Source organism: Lissotriton vulgaris, chromosome 2_1 (genome assembly GCF_964263255.1).
Source record: "Lissotriton vulgaris chromosome 2_1, aLisVul1.2, whole genome shotgun sequence".
Classification (NCBI taxonomy): domain Eukaryota; kingdom Metazoa; phylum Chordata; class Amphibia; order Caudata; family Salamandridae; genus Lissotriton; species Lissotriton vulgaris.
In genome coordinates, this window is record NC_141687.1 from 1,417,584,343 (window position 1) to 1,417,608,521 (window position 24,179).

General features: G+C 48.0%; 1 protein-coding gene across 44 annotated transcripts in view; it reads left to right on the plus strand.

Moving 5' to 3' along the window:
• NEB (nebulin) overlaps positions 1-24,179 on the plus strand; it is a 402,407-nt gene that overhangs the window by 115,725 nt on the left and 262,503 nt on the right. For all 44 annotated transcript variants that reach the window (XM_086957193.1, XM_086957196.1, XM_086957192.1 and 41 more), the window contains 4 exons: positions 551-655; positions 1,374-1,481; positions 17,316-17,627; positions 18,385-18,591. In XM_086957193.1, the coding sequence (XP_086813319.1) occupies positions 551-655; positions 1,374-1,481; positions 17,316-17,627; positions 18,385-18,591 (732 nt within the window). The remainder of the gene's footprint in view (positions 1-550; positions 656-1,373; positions 1,482-17,315; positions 17,628-18,384; positions 18,592-24,179) is intronic.

Genomic DNA, 24,179 nt, shown 5'->3' on the forward strand with positions numbered 1-24,179 from the left:
TTGCATACCAATTTAGCTCCACACGTGGATTAAAAAAATGGGAGGATTTCACATATTTTGGGAGATAGTTTCTCCCACCACTACTGATCATGGTAGCACACACCCTTCCTACATGTCCAGTGTGCACTTTAGAGGAGATGTATTTGGAAAGCAGGATAAAAAGTTTAATATTTATAACAGAAAGTACTGTGTATGACCGTGCAAGGATATATATACATGAATTGATCGCTGGACCTTTTCAAAAGTGGTGTCCAAGAGTGGTCCTTGACAGTCAGCTGCATACTCATCTAATCAAAGGTTACCCTGGAGACTCAAAAATGAGACAGCATCATGGACTGAAGTTGGACTAGGGCAGTCTGATACCTCCATGTGGAATCCTTCATGATATACTGAGAGCCAAACAAAAATCACATGCAAATGATCCTTCCATACAGAAATAGAGCTCCTTATGCAGCGTACCTGGTGATGCAATGCAAATGTGTGCTTCTGTACCTACTTGCTGTATATTATACCTCATTGTGTAACACAATCTTTCTTCTTTCCCATCTAGATAAGTTACAAAGCCTCTGGAGAGAAAGTTAAGCACAAGTATACTTTGAACCCAGATGTTCCACAGTTCATTCAATCCAGGATCAATGCTATTAATATAAGTGATGTGAGTATTGATACCAGTGTTCCTAGATTATTTATTCAATGCCATGTGATGTAAAATGTGACTGTGACTTAATAGTTCTTGGTTGTAGAGACCTCTAATTGCCAATGTTGCTCTTACGTCTCCACATTGTATTAAAAGTTAGTCACCTCACAGTTATATAAAGTAACAAAGTAAAGATAAAATAGAACAGTTATGCTACATTTTAGGTATTTTTCTGAGGAAGTGAACACGCATCTGCTTGTAGAAAGATTAACATTAAGGGAATACCCCATCGGCATTGAATGCATTTGTGCTTTTTCCTTCAACAATAACTGTCTAAAAAGGTGTAGCAAGTTAATATTCTGTGTGGTATGTAGACTCCTCCCAATGAGGATTTCAGTAGCATTTCTGACTTCCTACGGTAGCCTGTGATCAGGCAAGGTCTGCAAGCACTGGTCTGCACCAGAAATGGTGACAATGCAGTAGATGCTTATCTTTCCCCAAGCTCTAGAATTAAACACTGAACCCTACTCAGTGTACATGTACCCCATAAAGTCTGGCAGGCTGGAGTGACTTCCCATAGTTTTTTAATTGTCTAATCAAAAATGCTGTAATTAGAATATCTGTACCCCAGGTAGATTTTTAGGTAAAAGTATTAGAACTGTAGTTAATGCGTGCATTTTCTGAATAATTATGTTGACTATTTGCAATTACATCTCTTGTATTTTTTTAATTTCAGAAATCCTATAAAGCAGACTGGATCAAACACCTGGCCAAAGGATATGATCTGAGACAAGATGCCATACCCATTGTTGCTGCAAAGGCTTCAAGGAACATTGCCAGCGACGTGAGTATAATTAAAGATTTTAAATGCCGATGGTCATATCATAAAAGGGGTACATACTCCCAGAAACAGAAAAAAATGAGCTCTCAACTCAGCCTCAAAAAACCTCCATATGGTTTCAATAGTACAGCTGTGTCTCAGATAAGTGTTTTTTTTCTTTTGTAATTGTCTAAGTGATGCCTCTCAGCAGAATAAAGGTGCGTTTGAAAATGTCCTTAACTTATGAAAGCTTTCTGGCTTACACATAGCCCTAAATGTGATACAATGGAGTAGCATGTGAAATATTATTTATATGATGTATACACATACCTTGAGGGGAGAAACGTCTTTTACACTATACCTGGATCTCAGTGACCAACGATCTTATTATCTAACACAAGACAAAATTCATTGATCATGGAGGTGAGAACAGGTTAGTTTGCCTTCATTTGATTTTAGTTTATGAAACACTAAGGGTTTCAATCGCTGGCAAAAAGAGTGGTCAACAAAATTTCAAGTTTTTGTAAACAGTAGTATCCTTCATATTGTGGCAATCATGCAATGTGTCACCATATATTGCGGGGAAACATTATGATCTTGAAATTTTACATAATTCATAGTGTTACATTTGACTCTCAATAAGATCCACTAGCACAGATACCTGATTCAAAATCTTGTTATTCATTGATATGAAATGCCAACAGTGGGAAGCAAAACTTGATTCCCACTGTTACAATATTGTAAGAAACTGGGTTATTAGTTGAGGAGGTTAGGTACCCATATCAACCAATAATCACAGTCCTTGTCAGGTTGAACCCTTAAAGTCACTAAATCAATGTACACTCAACCCCTCGATAGCAATGGCACATCCTAACTTGGAGTATTAAAATATTAAACACATCAATACACAACACAAGAAAAATCCCGAACCAGTTTAGAAAAATAGAGAAAATCTCAATAAATAAAATGACACAAATTGACAAAAGTCCAATAAAGGGAATCAGAGATATGAATTTTTAAAACTAGAATTAGAAATAGCCCCAAAACAGCATTAAGCACCAACCGCGGTCATCTAGTCCATGCGACTGGCACTAATGTGAAAGTTAAGGCTGACTGCGATGGAGCATGAGTCGATACATGGACAAAGGTTGACCCCGTCAAAAAGGTACCTTTGTTATTGAAAAATGTCGGAGAAACAGAAAGTATTCAGGAGATCAAAGCAGCAGGCTATGGATGAAGATGGATTTGTTGACTACGAGAAGCTGCTGGACGAGGTCTTGGTGAAGCTGTTGACAAAGGCGTGAAAAACTCACAGTGCGAAAGGTTCTGGCTTTGTACCCAAACAGGATTCAATGTCACTTGGAAGCAGGCAGCAGCTCAGTCCAGTTAAGTTTTCTACATTCAGAGTTAGATACTTTTCTGGAAGTCTAATATCTTCAGTGGGACAAGGCTGCAGGTTTTAGGCAAAGATGGTTTCATGTGGATAATTGCTAGTCGATAGCAGCCCAGCTGAAATGCCTTTTCTGTTATGGAGAGGAACATAGCAAGAGCTGTGGCAAACTGAATCCCAGCAGCGGATGGGTTCGCAGGTTGGGCCTGGACCCACGTTGGTTCCCAGAGCAAATAGTTAATAAATATTTTCTGGGTCCAAGGTTTTAGGGTTAGGCAGGGAGGAGTACACTCTGACACCAGCCAAGGGTCCTGGACCAGTACTGGTCAATAGAGGGGACAATGTTAGATCCAGTTAAAACTAGTCAGCAGGAAAAGGCCACTGGAAGCCCCTTAGCTTAAATAGGTCAGCCAACTGACCCATGAAATCCCTTCTAGCATCCTGGAAACCAGGGAAGCAGGGCCGGTCTTCTCTGGTTTTAGGCAGCAGGGCATTCTTCTTCTAAATCGTCCTCAGATCCAGAAGTGTCCTGAGGAGGGTGCTGGGGTTGCCATATTTATGATCAGTTGCAACCTGTTTGTGGGGGCAACTCCTAGCCACTTCCTAGCCAAGGGCTAAAGGTTCCTAGGGGTGACCTCACACACGTTTGCAGCACTTCCAGTGTGTTATACTGTAACTTATTTGTAGGAAATTGCAGTATTTGTTAAAGGGGGGATGAGAACCAATTTTTAAATATTTAGGGCCCCATTAGGATGGCGGGCGGATTGCCCGGCCAGGCCGGCTGGTAGTCCTCTGCGGCGGAGGAAAAGACCGTCTGCTTCTTTTCCGCCCGGTCGACAAGACGACTGGGCAGAAAAGGGTTTAATATGGTGGCAGTGTCTGTTAGACACCGCCAGCCATATTACAATGCGGGCGGGAACATGCCTTTCAATGCCGCCACGGAAAGGCATGCAGAGTCTGCTTGCGGGGGCCTGTTGCTGGCCCCCAAGGACTCTAGGGAGTGGGGGGTGCACATAGGGGGTGCACATGGGGGAACCTATGGAACCCCCCTGCATTTCAATGCACAACGTGGCAGGCACCGCGCGGTGCCTGTCACGTTGTGCATTGAAAGGCACAACTTGCCTTTGTGGCATTGCGGCAGGCGGTGCTTTTAGCACTGTCCGCTTCAATGTCACAAATGCGCCATGCGTCTGCCAGTGTGGCGGGCGCATCCTAATTGGGAGAGCGGGACCGCCGCACCCTCTGCGGGCGGTCCCAGTTCCTGGGGCCCGCCATACTAATGACCCCCTTAGTCTCAAATCCTTGTCAGGGTGAACCACAAATGTCAATAAGTAAACATGTGTGCAACCTACTGGTAGATTGGCACAAAGCAGTCAGGCTTAACTGAGAGGCAATGTGTAAAGTATTTTTCCAGCACTTAATCAGTAGCAAAGTGGATCCAAGAGACAATAAAAGTCCAAAACCAATTTTGAAAAATAGATTACATTTTAATAAATAAAATGACAAAAATCCAATTACAAAAATTGCAACAAAAAAAACCCTGCAACCTAGCACATACAATTTTAAATTCATTCACGATTTTATGGCTCAGAGAAAGTGCATATTCTTTAAATTCATATCTTTATGAACAGTCTAGGTTAGAAAAATTCAAAACTTTATATGTCCAAAGCAGCGTCTCATAGTTTATAATTCACAATCGAGTACAAGCGACAGAATGTATTCTTTATGTGCCTTTGGTATATAATATATTAATCTCCAAATACAACTCTAGGGTAGTCAATCCGTGTGGCTTATGCTTTTTGTCCCTTTTGCTCAACGTGCATTTCGGCGACTGAACACCTTATTCAGGAAGGCCACTTCAAGACCATATCTTGTAGGTAACCAGGTCATCTGCAACCGAATTTTACATTCTACTGAGCCAAAAATCATCTAAAACATAACCATACATAATCGAATAACTCACTCCTAGGTTAGAACCTCCACCAAGAACAGATTGCCACCTAGTATTTTATAAAACTTATGGCTTGATTGACCGCCACCAGAAGTGCCACAACCTATGTCAAATCAATGGATTAATTAGTTCTCAATTTCCTAAATTCAATATGAACATACATTCTCATAGGAAAGTGCCAGTCATCACATCCATGCATTCTAAGAATTTCGGAAATTGAGAACTAATTAATTCTGCGCTCGTGTTCATAATGTGTCAAGGGCACAGAGGCAAAGTGGTTCCCTCGTGCATTGAGTCACACCATGCAAATTATGGAAAACCCACTTATGATACCCCAGACACAACTTGTGTGCCAGCGCTATCAGTATTACAGAAGGGTTCGCACAAGCATCTGCGGCCTTCTCTGTCAATTGTTATGCCCCTGGGGCACACAAAGTGGGCCCACACACCCATTGCATTCCCAGGCCACAGTTTCTAATAAGGCTTAGGTAGTTTTATGCATTTGAGTAGGCGAGGGGTGATCTAAAGAGAAGATGTGGTTTGTGGATGGTAGTACTCCATTTTGTTTGGGTGAGAAGAGGTGGTAAATGCAGAGGGTAGTAAGTGTGGCTGACAGGATAACAGGCACGTTTATTTGAATTCTTGAAAGGTAGGGCGAAGGTAATGATGAACGTGGATTCACTTTTGTTGTCTTTTGGGTGTTACTGACCACCACTTTGTGAAAAACAACCCCATTGTTCTCAGTTACCCATTTGTAGTTCTATATGTTGTATTTGGGTGCCAGTCTCTTTTCAAAATACCGGTATTAATACAAAGTTTGTTTCCCACTGTGCTGTAATGTAACAATATTCAACAGTACAGGCTGCATGTTCCTTTCTATGTTTATGATGCCACAATTTAAAAAGCTTGTTCACAATATTCATCAGGTTTTAAACCAATATACAACATGAAATAGTATCTGGGTAATTGTGAATAAAAGGGAATGTTTTTCACCTCGGTAATGAGAGACAGTAGAAACAGTTCAAGATTTGCCCTTCATTCACATTTATTCAACTATAATTCTTTATATTACTAAAATAGTATACTACCAATTCAACCCTTTAGAATCAGCACACCAGAGTACAACCTTTACTTGGAGTGTTTGGGGCCCAATGTCCTGAATATCTCTGCATTTCATTACCTGTTTTCTGCTATTTTAAGTCTGTATGATTTTTTTAAAACCGTTTTGAATGCGTTTTATCATCTAAACAATCTGCAGTCAGTACTGCATCATCTTTGCCTTACCATAGTTCAAGGCTATACAGCTGTCGTCAAAACCAGTCATTGACTCAACACCCCATTCTACCCACCCTCTCCATCCCTTCCATTGGCCCTGCCCTGTATTTGTTCCAGAGCATATGCATGTGTTCAGCTGCCCACTCTCTACACCTTAGACAAGTCACTCCAGTCATGTTAAAATGTGTATTAATGCAGCCTGGCATTATATATCCTATGCAGGACATAGTAATTTACTCGCTTAAACCAGGCCTTTCGGAACACTGTGGCATCCTCTCTAGGATTGTCTCCCAATCCCCTTCAGGTATGGTAATTCTCAATTCCTTCCCTAGAAGGTCCTCACGGTCTCCAGGGGCTGAAGCATGTTATCTCATGGTGCCCTAGATAGGCACACTACCACCATAATAGTACCCGAGGATGGGATGATATATTGGCAGGCTGTGTGAGTTTGTGGTTCCAGTCGGCCAGTACTGCAGTGTTTGAGGAGCACTGTCATCACTGCCCTGTGGAGTAAGAAGTGGCCCGGAGGTAATTCAAATTAAGATTGGAAATCATCAAATGGGAGAAGCCCCTCCTCTCCGAATAAGTCCCCCATTGTTGTTGCCCCCACTGCAGCCCAGTCCCCTGGTCTCCCCCAATCGACCCCCTGGGGTAACTTCTCCAGCATGGTTATAAGTATGTCAGGACAGTAGGGAATACTTAAAAAAATGTATTTGTCCTCATATCATGCAAAGGTGAGATATGGGAAGACCAGGATCCCATTAAGGCAACTTTACCAACCCCGATCATTTTCACCTCTCCTGGAACTGCGAAGACCTTCTTGATCTGAGGTGGAATACTGTCTTGAATTTCCAAATACTTTGAGGAAATCACTAGTGGTACCACCACTGTGCCGGATCCAGAATTTGTTATTGCAAAGCGAGTAATCATTGGACTTCCCCTCCTAACTTCCCCTCTTCTCTTTACCTACTCTAAGAGTTATTCTTATCCCATACCTCTCAGAACTTCATCCGCTTTCTTCCCTCTCTGCTCAGATCCAACCTCTTAATCTTGCACCCTGATTTCAACCATTCATTTACTATAGGGGCCTGCTATAAACCATTTTATGCATATCTCCGATCTAGCAAGTACAATTTATACAAACAGAAGATCTTTTTGCCTATTATTTAAGAGTAAAGGGAACCCGTTTTCATTCATCACTCTAAAAATAGTAAAGTCCATGCTTACCTCTATGTTTTGCCCCATTACTTAATTTATCACCTTACCCACTTGAGACCAATCAATCAATCTATCAGGGGTTTATAAGCACGCTACTCACCTGTGAGGGTTTCAAGGCGCTGGTGGGGGGGTGAGGGGGGGGTGTAGCTCCAGATCAGTCGAAGAGCCAGGTCTTGAGGTCATTCCTGAACATGTGCAGGGTAAGGGAGCATCAGATGCTCACAGGGAGCTCGTTCCAGGTATTGGCTGTGATGTAGGAGAAGGCTCTCCCGCCTGCCATGTTTCTGCAGATGCGGGGGACCACTGCCAGGGTGAGGTCGGCAGAGCAGAGGTTCCTCTTGGGTACGTGGAAGGAGACTTTCTCGTTGAGGTATTTGGGTCCGATGTTGTTGAGGGATTTGTAGGCGTGGGTGAGGAGTTTGAAGGTGACCCTCTTCTCGACGGGGAGCCAGTGGAAGTCTCGTAGGTGTAAGGTCATGTGTTCATGGCGAGATGTCCAGAGGATGAGTCTGGCGGCGGAGTTCTGGATGGTTTGGAGTTTGTGTAAAAGAGTTTGGTTGATCCCGGTGTAGAGGGTGTTGCTGTAGTCCAGTCTGCTGGTTATGAGCACTTGGGTGAATGTCCTGCAGTCGGAGGGGATCCATTTGAAGGTCTTGCGGAGGATGCACAGGCAGTTGAAACTGGAGGAAGCAACGGCGTTGATCTAGCGGTAGAGGTGCAGGGTCCGAGGATGAGGACCTCGGTTTTCTCTGAGTTGAGCTTCAGGCAGCTGTCTTTCATCCAGGCTGTGACGTCCTGGAAGCAGAGTCTGGTGTCTTCGGGATTCTTCGTAAGTAGGAGGATGAGCTGGGTGTCGCCGGCGTAGGATACTATGCTGAGCCCATGTTATCTGACGATGGTGGCGAGGGGGGCCGTGTTGATGTTGAAGAGCGTGGGGCTGTTCGGTGATCCTTGGGGTACTCCGCAGTTGATATCAGTGGGTTTGGAGAGGAAGGGAGGGAGTCTGATCCTTAGTGTTCTGCCGGAGAGAAAGGATTGGATCCAGTCGAGAAGGGCTCCTTGTATCCCTGCATCGTTAAGTCTGGCTGATAGCGTGCAATGTGAAACTGTGTCGAAGGCTGCAGAGAGGTCTAGAAAGATGAGGGCCGCAGTTTGTCGCTGGTCTAGTAGCATGCGGATGTCATCAGTGGCGGCGAGGAGAGCGGTCTCGGTGCTGTGGTTGCTGCGGAATCCCGACTGGGAGGCGTCTAGGATGGAGTTCTCTTCAATGAAGGTGGTCAGCTGAGCATTTACGAGCCTCTCTGTGACTTTGGACACGAAGGGGAGGAGAGAGATGGGCCGGTAGTTTTTCAGGTCTGTCGGGTCGGCTGTTGGTTTTTGAGGAGGGGTTTAACCTCAGGCCATTTGCAGTAGTCTGGGAAGATGCCGGATCTGAAGGAGGCGTTGATGGTCTGTCCTAGTTCGGGTGCGATGGCGGCGGCAGCCCCGTGGAATATGTGCGGTGGGCAGGGGTCCGTCGGAGCGCCTAAGTGGGCTTTCTTCATGGTCGCGGTGATGAGTTCGACAGTGGCGGGATTCCAGGTTGTGATGTTTGGCTTGTTGGCGGTGGTGGGGAGGGGGGTTGTCCGGCGTCTGTTAGCTGAAGTTTTCGTAGAGGGCCTTGATCTTCAGATGGAAGGAGGAGCTGATCTTGTTGCAGATATCCTGGGAAGGTGTGACGTCCGTGGCTTCGTTGGGGGGTTTGGTGAAATGCTGTATGATGTTGAACAGTTCTTTGGCGTTGGTAGCATTGGTGTGGACTTTGTCTCAGATGAAGGTCTGTTTGGTGTCTCTTATGCGCTGGTGATATTCCTTCAGGGCGCTCCTGTGGTTGTTACGTGCTTCCTTTTTTTTGGTATCGCCAGGTTTTCTCTAGGCGTCTGCAGGAGCGCCTGACTTCTTGTAGTTCTGTTGTGACCAAGGCGGCCTTCAGAGGGTGTTGTTTGGCGGGGTGGCAGAAGGGTACGAGCTTGCCGGTGCAGCAGGAGATCCAGCGGTTCAGTGGATCCAGTGAAATTCCATGGCTGCAGCGTTGGTGTCGATCGTGGCGTTGATGGGGTTTTGGTGGAGGGTGGCAGGGCCGGACTGGAAAACCAAAACAAGCCCTGGCAAAGTGCTCACTGGTCCCCCCGGGGGGTTGTGGGTGCCACCGAGTTCTTTGCCAGGGCCGGTTTTCGGCCGATTTTGCTACAGTTGCGATTTTGCGACAAAAATGGCCCTTTAACAAAAATGGCCCCAACCCCCCCCCCCACCCCCCCCCCCCACCCCCGACACCAGTGCGCCACACCGGAGGATTGCCCGGTGCCCGCTACGGCCAGTCCGGCCCTGGAGGGTGTTGTTGAGGTGTTCCTCTGTGACTTTGCTCCAGTTCCTTTGTGGGGGGCGCGGGACCGGCTTGGGTGCGGTGGTGGAGTTGAATGTGAAGTGATCGTAGAGGTGCTCCGTCCAGAGGGGCTGGGTGGTGTGGCTGAAGCGGATGTTTGCCCCTCCTGCAAAGATGGGGTCGAGGGTGTGTCCCGCTCTTTGCGGGACACACCCTCGACCACTGCCTGCCGTAAAAAATAAAACTGAAAAGTTTCATTTTTCTTTTTTCCTTTAAGCAAAGGGGGCTACATAAAAAAAAAACGCCCTATTTAAAAAGCAGTCACAGACAAAGTGGTCTGCTGACCTCAGCAGGCCACCATCCTTGGGAGTGCTAGCTAGTTTCAATGGGGTCACAAATAGCGCTTGCCTCATGAATATTAATAAGGTTTGCAATTTGTGACCCCATTGGGAATCTCAAACAGTGTTTGAGACACTGTTGTACATTCAATTTTGCGAGTCGCAATTCAATTCAATTTCCGACTTGCCAAAGTGAATTGTCATGCATCTGGGCACTAGTGGCTAAAATCTGATTAAAGAGTTTATAGTCAATATTCAGCATCAACATTAGTCTATATGTTTTGCAGTCATGGTCCGGTCTGCCTTGTTTCAGTAGGGGTATCACTAGTGATTCTTGGGGGAAGCTCGACAGAACCTCGTATTTCATGCTACTCAGTACAGTTCAATCAATTTAGGGTCCAGATCATTCACATAGTTGGTTTGAATTCAACAGGGAGGCTGCCTGTTCCCGGCGTCTTGCATCAGGCCAGGCCTCTGATGCCAGTTGCATCTTTGGCAAGGTTATGTCCCCACCCAATGCTTCAACCTTCTACCGAGTGAGCTCTAGGACTGGTATTGATCCCAAGAAAGCATGTACCTCATCCCCAGTTCACTCTGCGATACTGGCAAATAGGGCACTGTAGTAATGGCTGAAGTGTTGGCTTATTTCCCCTTGCCTGTATAATCTGTCTCCTTTGTCAGAGGTTAAACACACTATAATCGAGCTTCTCTTCACTGGGTTAGTAAGCCAGGCCAGGAGGGACGCCATTCTATCTCGCTCAGCGTGAGCCCTCACCATACACTGTTTGTGATCAAAACAGTGGAGCCTCTCGACGTATCCCGCTAGTCTTTCCTTAGCATCCAACAATGTGTGTTGCAGCTCAGGATGCCCTTTTCAGTTCCCGCAAGTCTCTCTCTGCCACTGTGACTGCCTGCAAGAGCGTACTTCTGACTCCCACCAATTCAGCTATACATTTGCCCCTAATCTCTGCCTTGAAGGCGTGGCACTCCACTTGAGGGGAGGATGTTGTGCCAGCATTATTTACAACAAGGGGTGGTGAGGGACAGAGTCTCTGAATTAAGCAGAAAGCTCTCACCCAGTCAAGAGATCAGGGCTAGATCCAACACCGTTTTTTAGCTCACTGCACCATCCCAGTTTCAGAACCTGGCTGTATGCAAATTAGTCTGTTCCTGTCCCAGTGCATGATGGGAACAGGGCAAACCAAACTACAAAAGCCAATTCTTACACTGGGAAGGAAACGAGCTCCCGGGGACCGGTTTCTGGCATTACAGCCGTCTTCGGCCCGGTTTGCTTGAATCCTGATGGTGCAATGAGCAAGGGTCTCACATCTGAGAATACCCTTCCACGCTTAGGGTGGACAAAAATATTTACAACAAGGGGTGGTGAGGGACAGAGTCTCTGAATTAAGCAGAAAGCTCTCACCCAGTCAAGAGATCAGGGCTAGATCCAACACAGTTTTTTAGCTCACTGCACCATCCCAGTTTCAGAACCTGGCTGTATGCAAATTAGTCTGTTCCTGTCCCAGTGCATGATGGGAACAGGGCAAACCAAACTACAAAAGCCAATTCTTACACTGGGAAGGAAACAATCCCCCGGGGACCGGTTTCTGGCATTACAGCCGTCTTCGGCCCGGTTTGCTTGAATCCTGATGGTGCAATTATTATTATTATTATTAAAAATTTTTATAGAGCGCGTAGTCACCCGGGGGTATCCCAGCGCTAAAAAGATCCCAACACCAGTGGGGGGGGGGGGGGAAGAAAGGTGGGTACAGCAATTTTAGACATAAGCAATTTAAACAGAGCAAAAAAAGAAGTGGTTAAAAGCTGTTTTAAGGAAACAAGTGGGTTTTGAGTCGTTTTCTGAAACGTAAATAGTTTGATTCTTTCCTCAGGTCTCGAGGAAGGGCGTTCCATAGGCGCGCTGTGTGGATCGAGAAACGTCTTCCACCCGTGCGGGCTTTTTTGAATCTGGGCACGGTGATGGGGGACTCCCTGTCCGATCGGAGAGATCTAGGGGCTTTATAGGAGCAATGAGCAATGAGCAAGGGTCTCACATCTGAGAATACCCTTCCACGCTTGGGGTGGACAAAAATATTTACAACAAGGGGTGGTGGACTGGGTAAGAGTGGTCTGTTTAACTCAGACACTCTGTTCATCACCACCCCCTTTTGTAAATCGTTTTTTGGCCACTATAGGTGTGGCAGGGTATACTCAGACATGAGTCCCTTTCTCACTGCTCCATCAGGATTCAAGCAAGCCGGGCCGAAGAAGGCTGAAATGCCAGAAACCGGTCCCCGGTAGCTTGTCTCCTTTCTGGTGAAGAATTGGCTTGGTAGTTTAGTCTGCCCTGTTCCCATGATGCACTGGGCCAGGGACAGACTGATTTGCATATAGCCAGATTCTAAGCTGGGATGGGGCAGTGAGATAAATAACGGTGATGGATCAAGCCCTGATCTTTGGACTGGGTAAGAGTGGTCTGTTTAACTCAGACACTCTGTTCATCACCACCCCCTTTTGTAAATCGTTTTTGGCCACTATAGGTGTGGCAGGGTATACTCAGACATGAGTCCCTTTCTCACTGCTCCATCAGGATTCAAGCAAGCCGGGCCGAAGAAGGCTGAAATGCCAGAAACCGGTCCCCGGTAGCTTGTCTCCTTTCTGGTGAAGAATTGGCTTGGTAGTTTAGTCTGCCCTGTTCCCATGATGCACTGGGCCAGGGACAGACTGATTTGCATATAGCCAGATTCTAAGCTGGGATGGGGCAGTGAGATAAATAACGGTGATGGATCAAGCCCTGATCTTTGGACTGGGTAAGAGTGGTCTGTTTAACTCAGACACTCTGTTCATCACCACCCCCTTTTGTAAATCGTTTTTGGCCACTATAGGTGTGGCAGGGTATACTCAGACATGAGTCCCTTTCTCACTGCTCCATCAGGATTCAAGCAAGCTGGGCCGAAGAAGGCTGAAATGCCAGAAACCAGTCCCCGGTAGCTTGTCTCCTTTCTGGTGAAGAATTGGCTTGGTAGTTTAGTCTGCCCTGTTCCCATGATGCACTGGGCCAGGGACAGACTGATTTGCATATAGCCAGATTCTAAGCTGGGATGGGGCAGTGAGATAAATAACAGTGATGGATCAAGCCCTGATCTTTGGACTGGGTAAGAGTGGTCTGTTTAACTCAGACACTCTGTTCATCACCACCCCCTTTTGTAAATCGCCAGCATTATCGGCAAACTACTGATGTATTTGTTCCCAATCATGTCTCAGTGTACTGGGTCTTCTGGTGACTCAGGTTTCAGCCACCCTGTCGATATGCAGGGCCTAGGATGCTCCAACTGCAGATAAATAAGGACAGGGTTGTGGTTAGGGAGCGTCCTCACCAGATATTTTATATCCTTTGTGTGGCTTTGAACATCGAGTATGCAGAGGAACATGTCAAGTCATATGTGTAGTTCATGTAGGTTCAAGAAAAAGGATTATTCACATACTTGTGGGTGCAATCACCACTAAGTGTCAATGAACCCCCACCTGGTCTGCCAGTTTGCATCAAGACGGGCTTGTTAGTACAATGGGGACTCCCATTGAGGCAGTTGGAACCTGTCAGTGGTTGGGTTAGCCACACAATTGAAGTCCCCTCACATATTTGTTGATTGAATCAGGAAGGGCTAAGGTCCCCAACAGTGTTACTAAGAAGGCCCCTTGGTCAGTGTTCGGGGCACAGACATTGACCAGTTTAAAGTCTTGGCCTTTCAGTCTGCCATTAACTACCACATATCTACTCTCTTGGTATATCAATTCAGCAGTTCGTAGGAATGGGACCCCATCATGTACCAATGTAAGCGTCCCCATTGTGTAAGCTGAATAAGTGGTGTAATATGCCTGAACCCTCCACCATCTTTGCAAGGCTGCTCTCTCCATAGGTGTCAAGTGTGTCTCCTGCAGCAATGCAATATTTACCCCCACCCAGCAACCCAGCAGCAGGAGGAATAGCATGATTCAGGGTAGCGCACCATGTTCTCCTCACTTATGCATCCTTTGGAACTCACATCTATCTTCAAATTATTTCTCCAGGAGTGACTATTGGCAGTTCATAACTTAAGTCCCCAGAGGAACTGGATCCGCAGTTTGAGTCCTGCTCCGCCTCATTTTCCATCATGGATGTAAGCCTAGTCCCACTTCCACAGGTTGCCACCTCCATCACTTTCTGTCATTCTCAGCAATATTCCACTGTGGTGGGGAAGGCCTTTCTACGGTGTGAGGATCTCTGTTTTCATCTTGTTCGACAAGGTTATCTGCCCCGATGGGTCCGTCCTGGACCAGACTGTGAGTGCTGATCCAACCAGTCCCAGAACTCCTGTGTGGTCTGAAAGCATTGTGTCCCCTCCACAGCTGCCGCCCTCAACTGTTAACATCATTGCTTAGGGAATGCTCATTTCTTTAAGCTTTTTCTTTGCCTTGAGGAAGCTTGCTGCCTCTGCGCCTCTTAGGAAAAGTCTGGGAAAATTCGTACTACACTGTTTTCAACAGTGAGGTCTCCCTTCTGCTTGGCGTGGCTGAGTATATCATCATAGTCCTTGTACTGCAGCAAGCGTTCCACAACTGGATGTGGCAGAGCCCCTCATAGCTTTGGCCTCGCTGGCACTATATATGCGCTAGTTCTAGAGCGAAGAATGAGGAGAGGCCCCCGATGTGACCTCCTCTCGCAGCCCGTGTTCGGGCAGTTTAGGATGTCATTGCTCTCAATTCTTTCTAGCAGGGCCACCACTCAATCTTATTCCAGTGTGACCTGATTTCTGCATCCTCCACTCAGCGCTCTAATGTGCGGACCTTCGCTTTCATGGTGGCTATGCGCTCATTTACCGACAACAATACTGGGGGTACCTCCGCTAAGTCTCTCTCTCAGGGCGTCTGTGGTCATCACGTAAAATACCCATATCTGCTACAAGGGTGTCTATTTTGGTTTCCAGTAGCTCCTTTGAGGCCTTTATGGCCTGTAGTATGTCTTGTAGTGTGTGGCCGTTAGGTAGTCCTAGCCTCATTGACAGATCTCCATCCTCCCGTTAAAGGCCCACTGCTCCATCTACAGGTGTGCCCCTGCTTCATGGTTTTTTCTCACAATTTTTCCCATACCGTAGGTGACGAACCTCCCTAATTCCAGTAGGTAGTGTGTCCTCCCTGCAGTGCCTCAGAGGTGGGGGATTGCTAGAATGTTAGTGCTGAGTAGGTGGATCTCCAATATCCCCAGACATGGGACACCTTCACAGACCTCAACCGGGCTGCGTCCTTATATCTTTTTCATTGTCAAGAATGGCTGCACTGTGTCCTTCACTTCGCCATCAGCTCCATGGTCTCTCGACCTAGCTCCTTATCAGAGGTCTCTTAGGATTCTCTAGGCCATTTGCCTCTATCCCCCACTCTTTATGGAGTGTCCTGTGCTGTCTTCAGGCAACAGTGGGGATTAATGTCTGTTGGGGCCCTTCAAAGTACCTCATGGGGAATCAGTCATTAGTGTCTGGCGTGTCCCCCCCTTTTAATTATAATCTTACCATTAGATGATAGTGGGGCTTCCTTTTCTATGTTTGGCAGGTGGTTGTGATCAAGATGGTGATCCTAAAGTCCTTTGCTGGTCGCCTTCTGAGCTCCACCTTTGTAGTACCTCGCTGCCTGGTTTCAAGCGCACCACTCGTGTTTATGCAGGCTTTGAGCAGGATAGGCCCAAGTCCATCCCAAGCGAGCTTAATTATCCCTCCTCACTTGCCCTGCACTGCTTCTGTAGTGCTGTCAACTTCCATCAGACCCTTTGCAAGCATCTCGGTTCAATATTTATTCAGGCTGTTGTGCCTGGCATGTGCTATCAGACCTTACACTGGTGGTTGGCACTGCTTACGGAGATTAATGGGGGAGCAATTCTGTGTGCAATCAGCTCCCTGCTGTTGATTGCAGCCTGTGGTGACCCCGCTGCAGTCCATTGCCCTAAGTCGGCTGCTCCGCCAGGTTGCACTTACTTGTTTCAGCGCCACCAACATTTTCATGTCAGCTCTCCTGTTGTTGTAACAGTGTTGCAGCGGGGTTGCCGCAGCAACCAACGCAGCCTGACCCTGGTCGCTACAGTATTGTGGAGAATCTCTGGCCCTCCACCCTCCACCTTCTTGGTCCAGGGCAGCGAGTCACTCAATGCGTTATGGCCGGCTCCTGGGGGATGCAGTGCACCCGTTCCTCACTAGGCTGCTCGGCCCAACGCAACTCCTAGAATGGTGGGCTCGATGCCAGCCCCAGGTGTCGCTGCCAGGTGGGCTCCTGCAAGTGAGGCCTAATTACTGGTCGCAGCTGTCATCTTGGTATCTCAGCTGCACAGCTCCCCTCCGACAGTTGCAAGTTTCATATTGTTCCCCGGCGGCTGCAGTCTTCTCTTTAATGGGGCATCTCTTCAATCATGGACTTCATTATCTCAGTTTTGTGCCCTCTGAGATGGTTTAAAATGTCGAGATGGAGCTGGATGAGGTTATTCCAGCAAGAGCTTCACTCTGTGCTCCCTATGCCATCCGCATCTTTCAACACCCCCCTTCAAGTCTGTATGATGCGAAACAATACATAATTAAATGTTAAGCTGTCAGAAACAGGGTCACACGAAAACAACTGAATTATGTTTTGTTCAGTAGAGATATAATCAGAGTTAAAGGTAGGCAGATTAAAAGAGAGAGGTAGAGAAAGAGTGGCGAGCCAAAGAAAAAGGTCACTTTCCCAGGGAACCTCCTTGGAATGTGGGGCCGTGGGCAACTTCCGGCATTGCTCAGGCCTTAAGCATGTCTCCTAGACTAGAGGTGTTCACCAAAGAACTGTGGCGGCATGGCTATGTGAAACTAGGGAGAAAAGCCGGTCTTTTCCAGACTATGACAATTTTATGGCAATGCAAGGCTTGTGCCACGGCTCACAAATTCCTGTTAGAGTTTTGTCAGTGGTAGAACCATTTGCCTTGACTGATAGTTGAGTTGTAGGGATTTTATATTCTCTGACAAAAATGATGGTTTGTTTAATGTAATATGGGCGGTAACGCCATCAACTCTTAAGCATGAGGTTGATATGTGCCATCAGCCTTGATGATTTAGACGCCACAAGCCTTTTGGCATGCTTTTCAATCTATTTTTACAGCATTGCATGGGCAGAAGCAAGTAAGTATGTTTATGTTAACATTCCATATGAATAACCTATTTTTTTCACCCACATTCCTTTTGAGGACAGTTAAATTGTCACATATTACAATTGGGGCAACTATGGTGTGACATAAATGCATTGAGCTTGTCTTGAAGTCTTTTTCTTTTCTCTTTAGTACAAATATAAAGAATCCTATCAAAAGGACAAGGGGAAACAGGTGGGCTTCCAGAGCCTTCAAGATGATCCTAAACTGGTGCACTACATGAACGTGGCCAAAATGCAGTCAGATCGTGAATACAAAAAGAACTATGAGCAGAGCAAGACCAAGTACCACACACCAGTGGACATGTTGAGTGTGACGAGTGCTAAGAAAGCCCAGGAAGTGTCAACCAATACAAACTACAAGCAGCTCATCCATTCATACACTCTCCTGCCAGACGCCATGCACCTGGAACTCTCACGCAACAGGATGCAGATCCAGAGCGACGTATGTCATCTCCTTTCACAGTGTTCTCTGTGGGTGTGGTGTTTTAGTTCGTATTACTACTATAGGCATAAATTACATTCATAAAGTGCTAATTTTTGCAACTGAATAAGAGTAAACCTTTTTGGTTAAATAAACACATTGGGGTTATCTATTAGAAGCAGAGAAAGAATGTATCCCGTCACAATTTCAAATTGTTATCCTTGAATTTCTACCCAAAAATTCATTTAACAGAATTGTCAATTGAGGAAACGAATTTTGATTCACTTAATTATGTGAATGTCAAAGAATTGCATTTAAAGTTCATTCTCAATTCATTTCTTACCATTTATTACTGTACAAAATCAGCCGAACTAGTAGATAAAGACACTATTAAACATTTGTTTCTTTTCTACTACATCACCCTCTAACAGAGATAGTCCACAACCTTCATGTTACTCAGCATGTATAAAACATTCCTGTGTGGGAAGTAACATAATAATGTGTTTTATTATATGTATGGTGTGCTGCATTTCCCTCCCTCTGAGGGTATTCTATGGTGGTGTGATACGAGCATTACTGTGACCATAGCTTGCAAACTCCCCATAGCTTTGTACAAAAAAATGAACAAAGAAATATTTTGAGAGCATACATTTAATGAGAAATAGTACCATCTTCTTCCATTACGGGGATGTGCCTGAGTTCTAGATTTTCATGTACAGAATTTCATAACAGTGACAGAAATATGTTTCAAAGTTTTAATTGTCTTCTTATTTTTTAGAATCTGTACAAGGCTGACTTCAACAACTGGCTCAAGGGGGTTGGTTGGGTGCCAATTGGCTCGTTGGATGTTGAGAAAGCAAAGAAAGCCAAAGATATCCTCAGCGAGCATAATTATCGCCAGCATCCAAACACACTGAAGTTTACAACCCCCTATGATGCAATGGATCAGGTGCTTGCCAGGAGCAATGCTCAAACAATGAATAAGGTGAGGATCTGTGGTTTGAACATATGATTGTCTCTGGATGTCCAATGTTTACAACATCCATCAGTGATAACACACTTCTTCGTCTCCCTCTCCTCTCCTTTGTACCATTTTTATACTACGTCTTTTCCTCCTTCCTTTATCTTTAATTTTCTTTTCCTGTTCCTCCTTCAAATATTCCAAATTTCCTTTGCATTATTTTCTTCACTCCCACTTTCTCCTACTTTCTATCAGTCTTTACTTTTTAGGTCTCGCCTTTACCATTCCGCAGGAATGGGAAATGGGGAGAATTCAAGTCGGCTATTTTCTCTTCAAACCAAAGGGCTTTCAGCCCCGCGGTTTTCATGCTGTTCACGTGAACCACGTGATAACATGCACGCGCATTCAGGGCCAGCCAGCCCAGCACATCAAAGGGCTTCTCCTCCCCTAATTATTCATGGCCGGCCGCAGGCCGGCCGTACTTTCAGTTTCCCGGAACGGCTTCTCCTCACCTAATTAGGGGAGGAGAAGCCCTTTGATGTGCTTCACACCAATGCGCCTCAGTCATTCCTCTTGTTTGTATTTGCTTCCAGACTCCGATCTGCTCATGTGCACAAGACCTTTACACATTACACTCATCTGCCTGAAGTGGGAGTTTTAAACAAGCAAAGCTGGTCCCTCTGTACTTGCAGTTTCACTTCTAATGTGTGTTGTTATTTATCATGATTTTTAGCTGAGGTGTATCACGCTCGTTCATGAGTTTGATCTCTTCATACTGTGAAATGTTTTCTAAGTTGTTTTTGATTGTCTTACCGCTGGAGGTCTCCCTGTGCTACATTTAGCCTCTGACACATGCAACGCCACGCAACCACGCAACGCCACTCAACCACGCAACGCCACTCAACCACGCAACGCCACTCAACCACGCAACGCCACTCAACCACGCAACGCCACTCACACATGCAACGCCACTCACACATGCAACGCCACTCACACATGCAACGCCACTCACACACACATGCAACGCCACTCACACACACATGCAACGCCACTCACACACACATGCAACGCCACTCAACCACGCAACGCCACTCAACCACGCAACGCCACTCAACCACGCAACGCCACTCAACTACGCAACGCCACGCAACTACGCTACGCCACGGATGCAACGCCACTCACACATGCAACGCCACTCACACACACATGCAACGCCACTCACACATGCAACGCCACTCACACATGCAACGCCACTCACACATGCAACGCCACTCACACATGCAACGCCACTCAACCACGCAACGCCACTCAACCACGCAACGCCACTCAACTACGCAACGCAACTACGCAACGCCACGCAACTACGCAACGCCACTCAACCACGCAACGCCACTCAACCACGCAACGCCACTCAACCACGCAACGCCACTCAACCATGCAACGCCACTCAACCACGCAACGCCACTCAACCACGCAACGCCACTCAACCACGCAACGCCACTCAACCACGCAACGCCACTCACACATGCAACGCCACTCACACATGCAACGCCACTCACACATGCAACGCCACTCACACACACATGCAACGCCACTCACACACACATGCAACGCCACTCACACACACATGCAACGCCACTCAACCACGCAACGCCACTCAACCACGCAACGCCACTCAACCACGCAACGCCACTCAACTACGCAACGCCACGCAACTACGCTACGCCACGGATGCAACGCCACTCACACATGCAACGCCACTCACACACACATGCAACGCCACTCACACATGCAACGCCACTCACACATGCAACGCCACTCACACATGCAACGCCACTCACACATGCAACGCCACTCAACCACGCAACGCCACTCAACCACGCAACGCCACTCAACTACGCAACGCAACTACGCAACGCCACGCAACTACGCAACGCCACTCAACCACGCAACGCCACTCAACCACGCAACGCCACTCAACCACGCAACGCCACTCAACCATGCAACGCCACTCAACCACGCAACGCCACTCAACCACGCAACGCCACTCAACCACGCAACGCCACTCAACCACGCAACGCCACTCAACCACGCAACGCCACTCACACATGCAACGCCACTCACACATGCAACGCCACTCACACATGCAACGCCACTCACACACACATGCAACGCCACTCACACACACATGCAACGCCACTCACACACACATGCAACGCCACTCAACCACGCAACGCCACTCAACCACGCAACGCCACTCAACCACGCAACGCCACTCAACTACGCAACGCCACGCAACTACGCTACGCCACGGATGCAACGCCACTCACACATGCAACGCCACTCACACACACATGCAACGCCACTCACACATGCAACGCCACTCACACATGCAACGCCACTCACACATGCAACGCCACTCACACATGCAACGCCACTCAACCACGCCACGCCACTCAACCACGCAACGCCACTCAACTACGCAACGCAACTACGCAACGCCACGCAACTACGCAACGCCACTCAACTACGCAACGCCACTCAACTACGCAACGCCACTCAACTACGCAACGCCACTCAACTACGCAACGCCACTCACCTACGCAACGCCACTCACCTACGCAACGCCACTCACCTACGCAACGCCACTCATCTACGCAACGCCACTCATCTACGCAACGCCACTCAACTACGCAACGCCACTCAACTACGCAACGCCACTCAACTACGCAACGTCACTCAACTACGCAACGCCACTCACACATGCAACGCCACTCAACCACGCAATGCCACTCAACTACGCAACGCCACTCAACTACGCAACGCCACGCAACTACGCAACGCCACGCAACTACGCAACGCCACGCAACTACGCAACGCCACTCAACTACGCAACGCCACGCAACTACGCAACGCCATGCAACTACGCAACGCCACGCAACTACGCAACGCCACTCAACTACGCAACGCCACTCAACTACGCAACGCCACGCAACTATGCAACGCCACTCAACTATGCAACGCCACTCAACTACGCAACGCCACTCAACTATGCAACGCCACTCAACTATGCAACGCCACTCAACTATGCAACGCCACTCAACTACGCAACGCCACTCAACTACGCAACGCCACTCAACTACGCAACGCCACTCAACTACGCAACGCCACTCAACTATGCAACGCCACTCAACTACGCAACGCCACTCAACTACGCAACGCCACTCAACTACGCAACGCCACTCAACTACGCAACGCCACTCAACTACGCAACGCCACGCAACTACACGCAACTACGCAACTACACGCAACTACGCAACGCCACTCAACTACGCAACGCCACGCAACTACACGCAAATACGCAACTACACGCAACTACGCAACGCCACTCAACTACGCAACGCCACTCAACTACGCAACGCCACTCAACTACGCAACGCCACGCAACTACGCAACGCCACGCAATGCCACTCAACTACGCAACGCCACTCACCTACGCAACGCCACTCACCTACGCAACGCCACTGAACTACGCAATGCCACTCAACTACGCAATGCCACTCAACTACGCAACGCCACTCAACTACGCAACGCCACTCAACTACGCAACGCCACTCAACTACGCAACGCCACTCAACTACGCAACGCCACGCAATGCCACTCAACTACGCAACGCCACTCAACTACGCAACGCCACTCAACTACGCAACGCCACTCAACTACGCAACGCCACTCAACTACGCAACGCCACTCAACTACGCAACGCCGCTCAACTACGCAACGCCGCTCACACATGCAACGCCGCTCACACATGCAACGCCACTCAACCACGCAACGCCACTCAACTACGCACACATGCAACGCCACTCACACATGCAACGCCACTCAACCACGCAACGCCACTCAACTACGCAACGCCACTCAACTACGCAATGCCACTCATCTACGCAACGCCACTCAACTACGCAACTATGCAACGCCACTCAACTACGCAACGCCACTCAACTACGCAACGCCACTCAACTACGCAACGCCACTCAACTACGCAACGCCACTCAACTACGCAACGCCACGCAATGCCACTCAACTACGCAACGCCACTCAACTACGCAACGCCACTCAACTACGCAACGCCACTCAACTACGCAACGCCACTCAACTACGCAACGCCACTCAACTACGCAACGCCACTCAACTACGCAACGCCACTCAACTACGCAACGCCGCTCACACATGCAACGCCGCTCACACATGCAACGCCACTCAACCACGCAACGCCACTCAACTACGCACACATGCAACGCCACTCACACATGCAACGCCACTCACACATGCAACGCCACTCAACCACGCAACGCCACTCAACTACGCAACGCCACTCAACTACGCAACGCCACTCATCTACGCAACGCCACTCAACTACGCAACGCCACGCAACTACGCAACGCCACTCAACTATGCAACGCCACTCAACTACGCAACGCCACTCAACTACGCAACGCCACTCAACTACGCAACGCCACTCAACTACGCAACGCCACTCAACTACGCAACGCCGCTCACACATGCAACGCCGCTCACACATGCAACGCCACTCAACCACGCAACGCCACTCAACTACGCACACATGCAACGCCACTCACACATGCAACGCCACTCACACATGCAACGCCACTCAACCACGCAACGCCACTCAACTACGCACACATGCAACGCCACTCACACATGCAACGCCACTCACACATGCAACGCCACTCAACCACGCAACGCCACTCAACTACGCACACATGCAACGCCACTCACACATGCAACGCCACTCACACATGCAACGCCACTCAACCACGCAACGCCACTCAACTACGCAACGCCACTCAACTACGCAACGCCACTCAACTACGCAACGCCGCTCACACATGCAACGCCGCTCACACATGCAACGCCACTCAACCACGCAACGCCACTCAACTACGCACACATGCAACGCCACTCACACATGCAACGCCACTCACACATGCAACGCCACTCAACCACGCAACGCCACTCAACTACGCACACATGCAACGCCACTCACACATGCAACGCCACTCACACATGCAACGCCACTCAACCACGCAACGCCACTCAACTACGCAACACCACTCAACTACGCAACGCCACTCATCTACGCAACGCCACTCAACTACGCAACGCCACGCAACTACGCAACGCCACTCAACTACGCAACACCACTCAACTACGCAACGCCACTCAACTACGCAACGCCACTCAACTACGCAACGCCACTCAACTACGCAACGCCACTCAACTACGCAACGCCACTCAACTACGCAACGCCGCTCACACATGCAACGCCGCTCACACATGCAACGCCACTCAACCACGCAACGCCACTCAACTACGCACACATGCAACGCCACTCACACATGCAACGCCACTCACACATGCAACGCCACTCAACCACGCAACGCCACTCAACTACGCAACGCCACTCAACTACGCAACGCCACTCATCTACGCAACGCCACTCAACTACGCAACGCCACTCAACTACGCAACACCACTCAACTACGCAACGCCACTCAACTACGCAACGCCACTCAACTACGCAACGC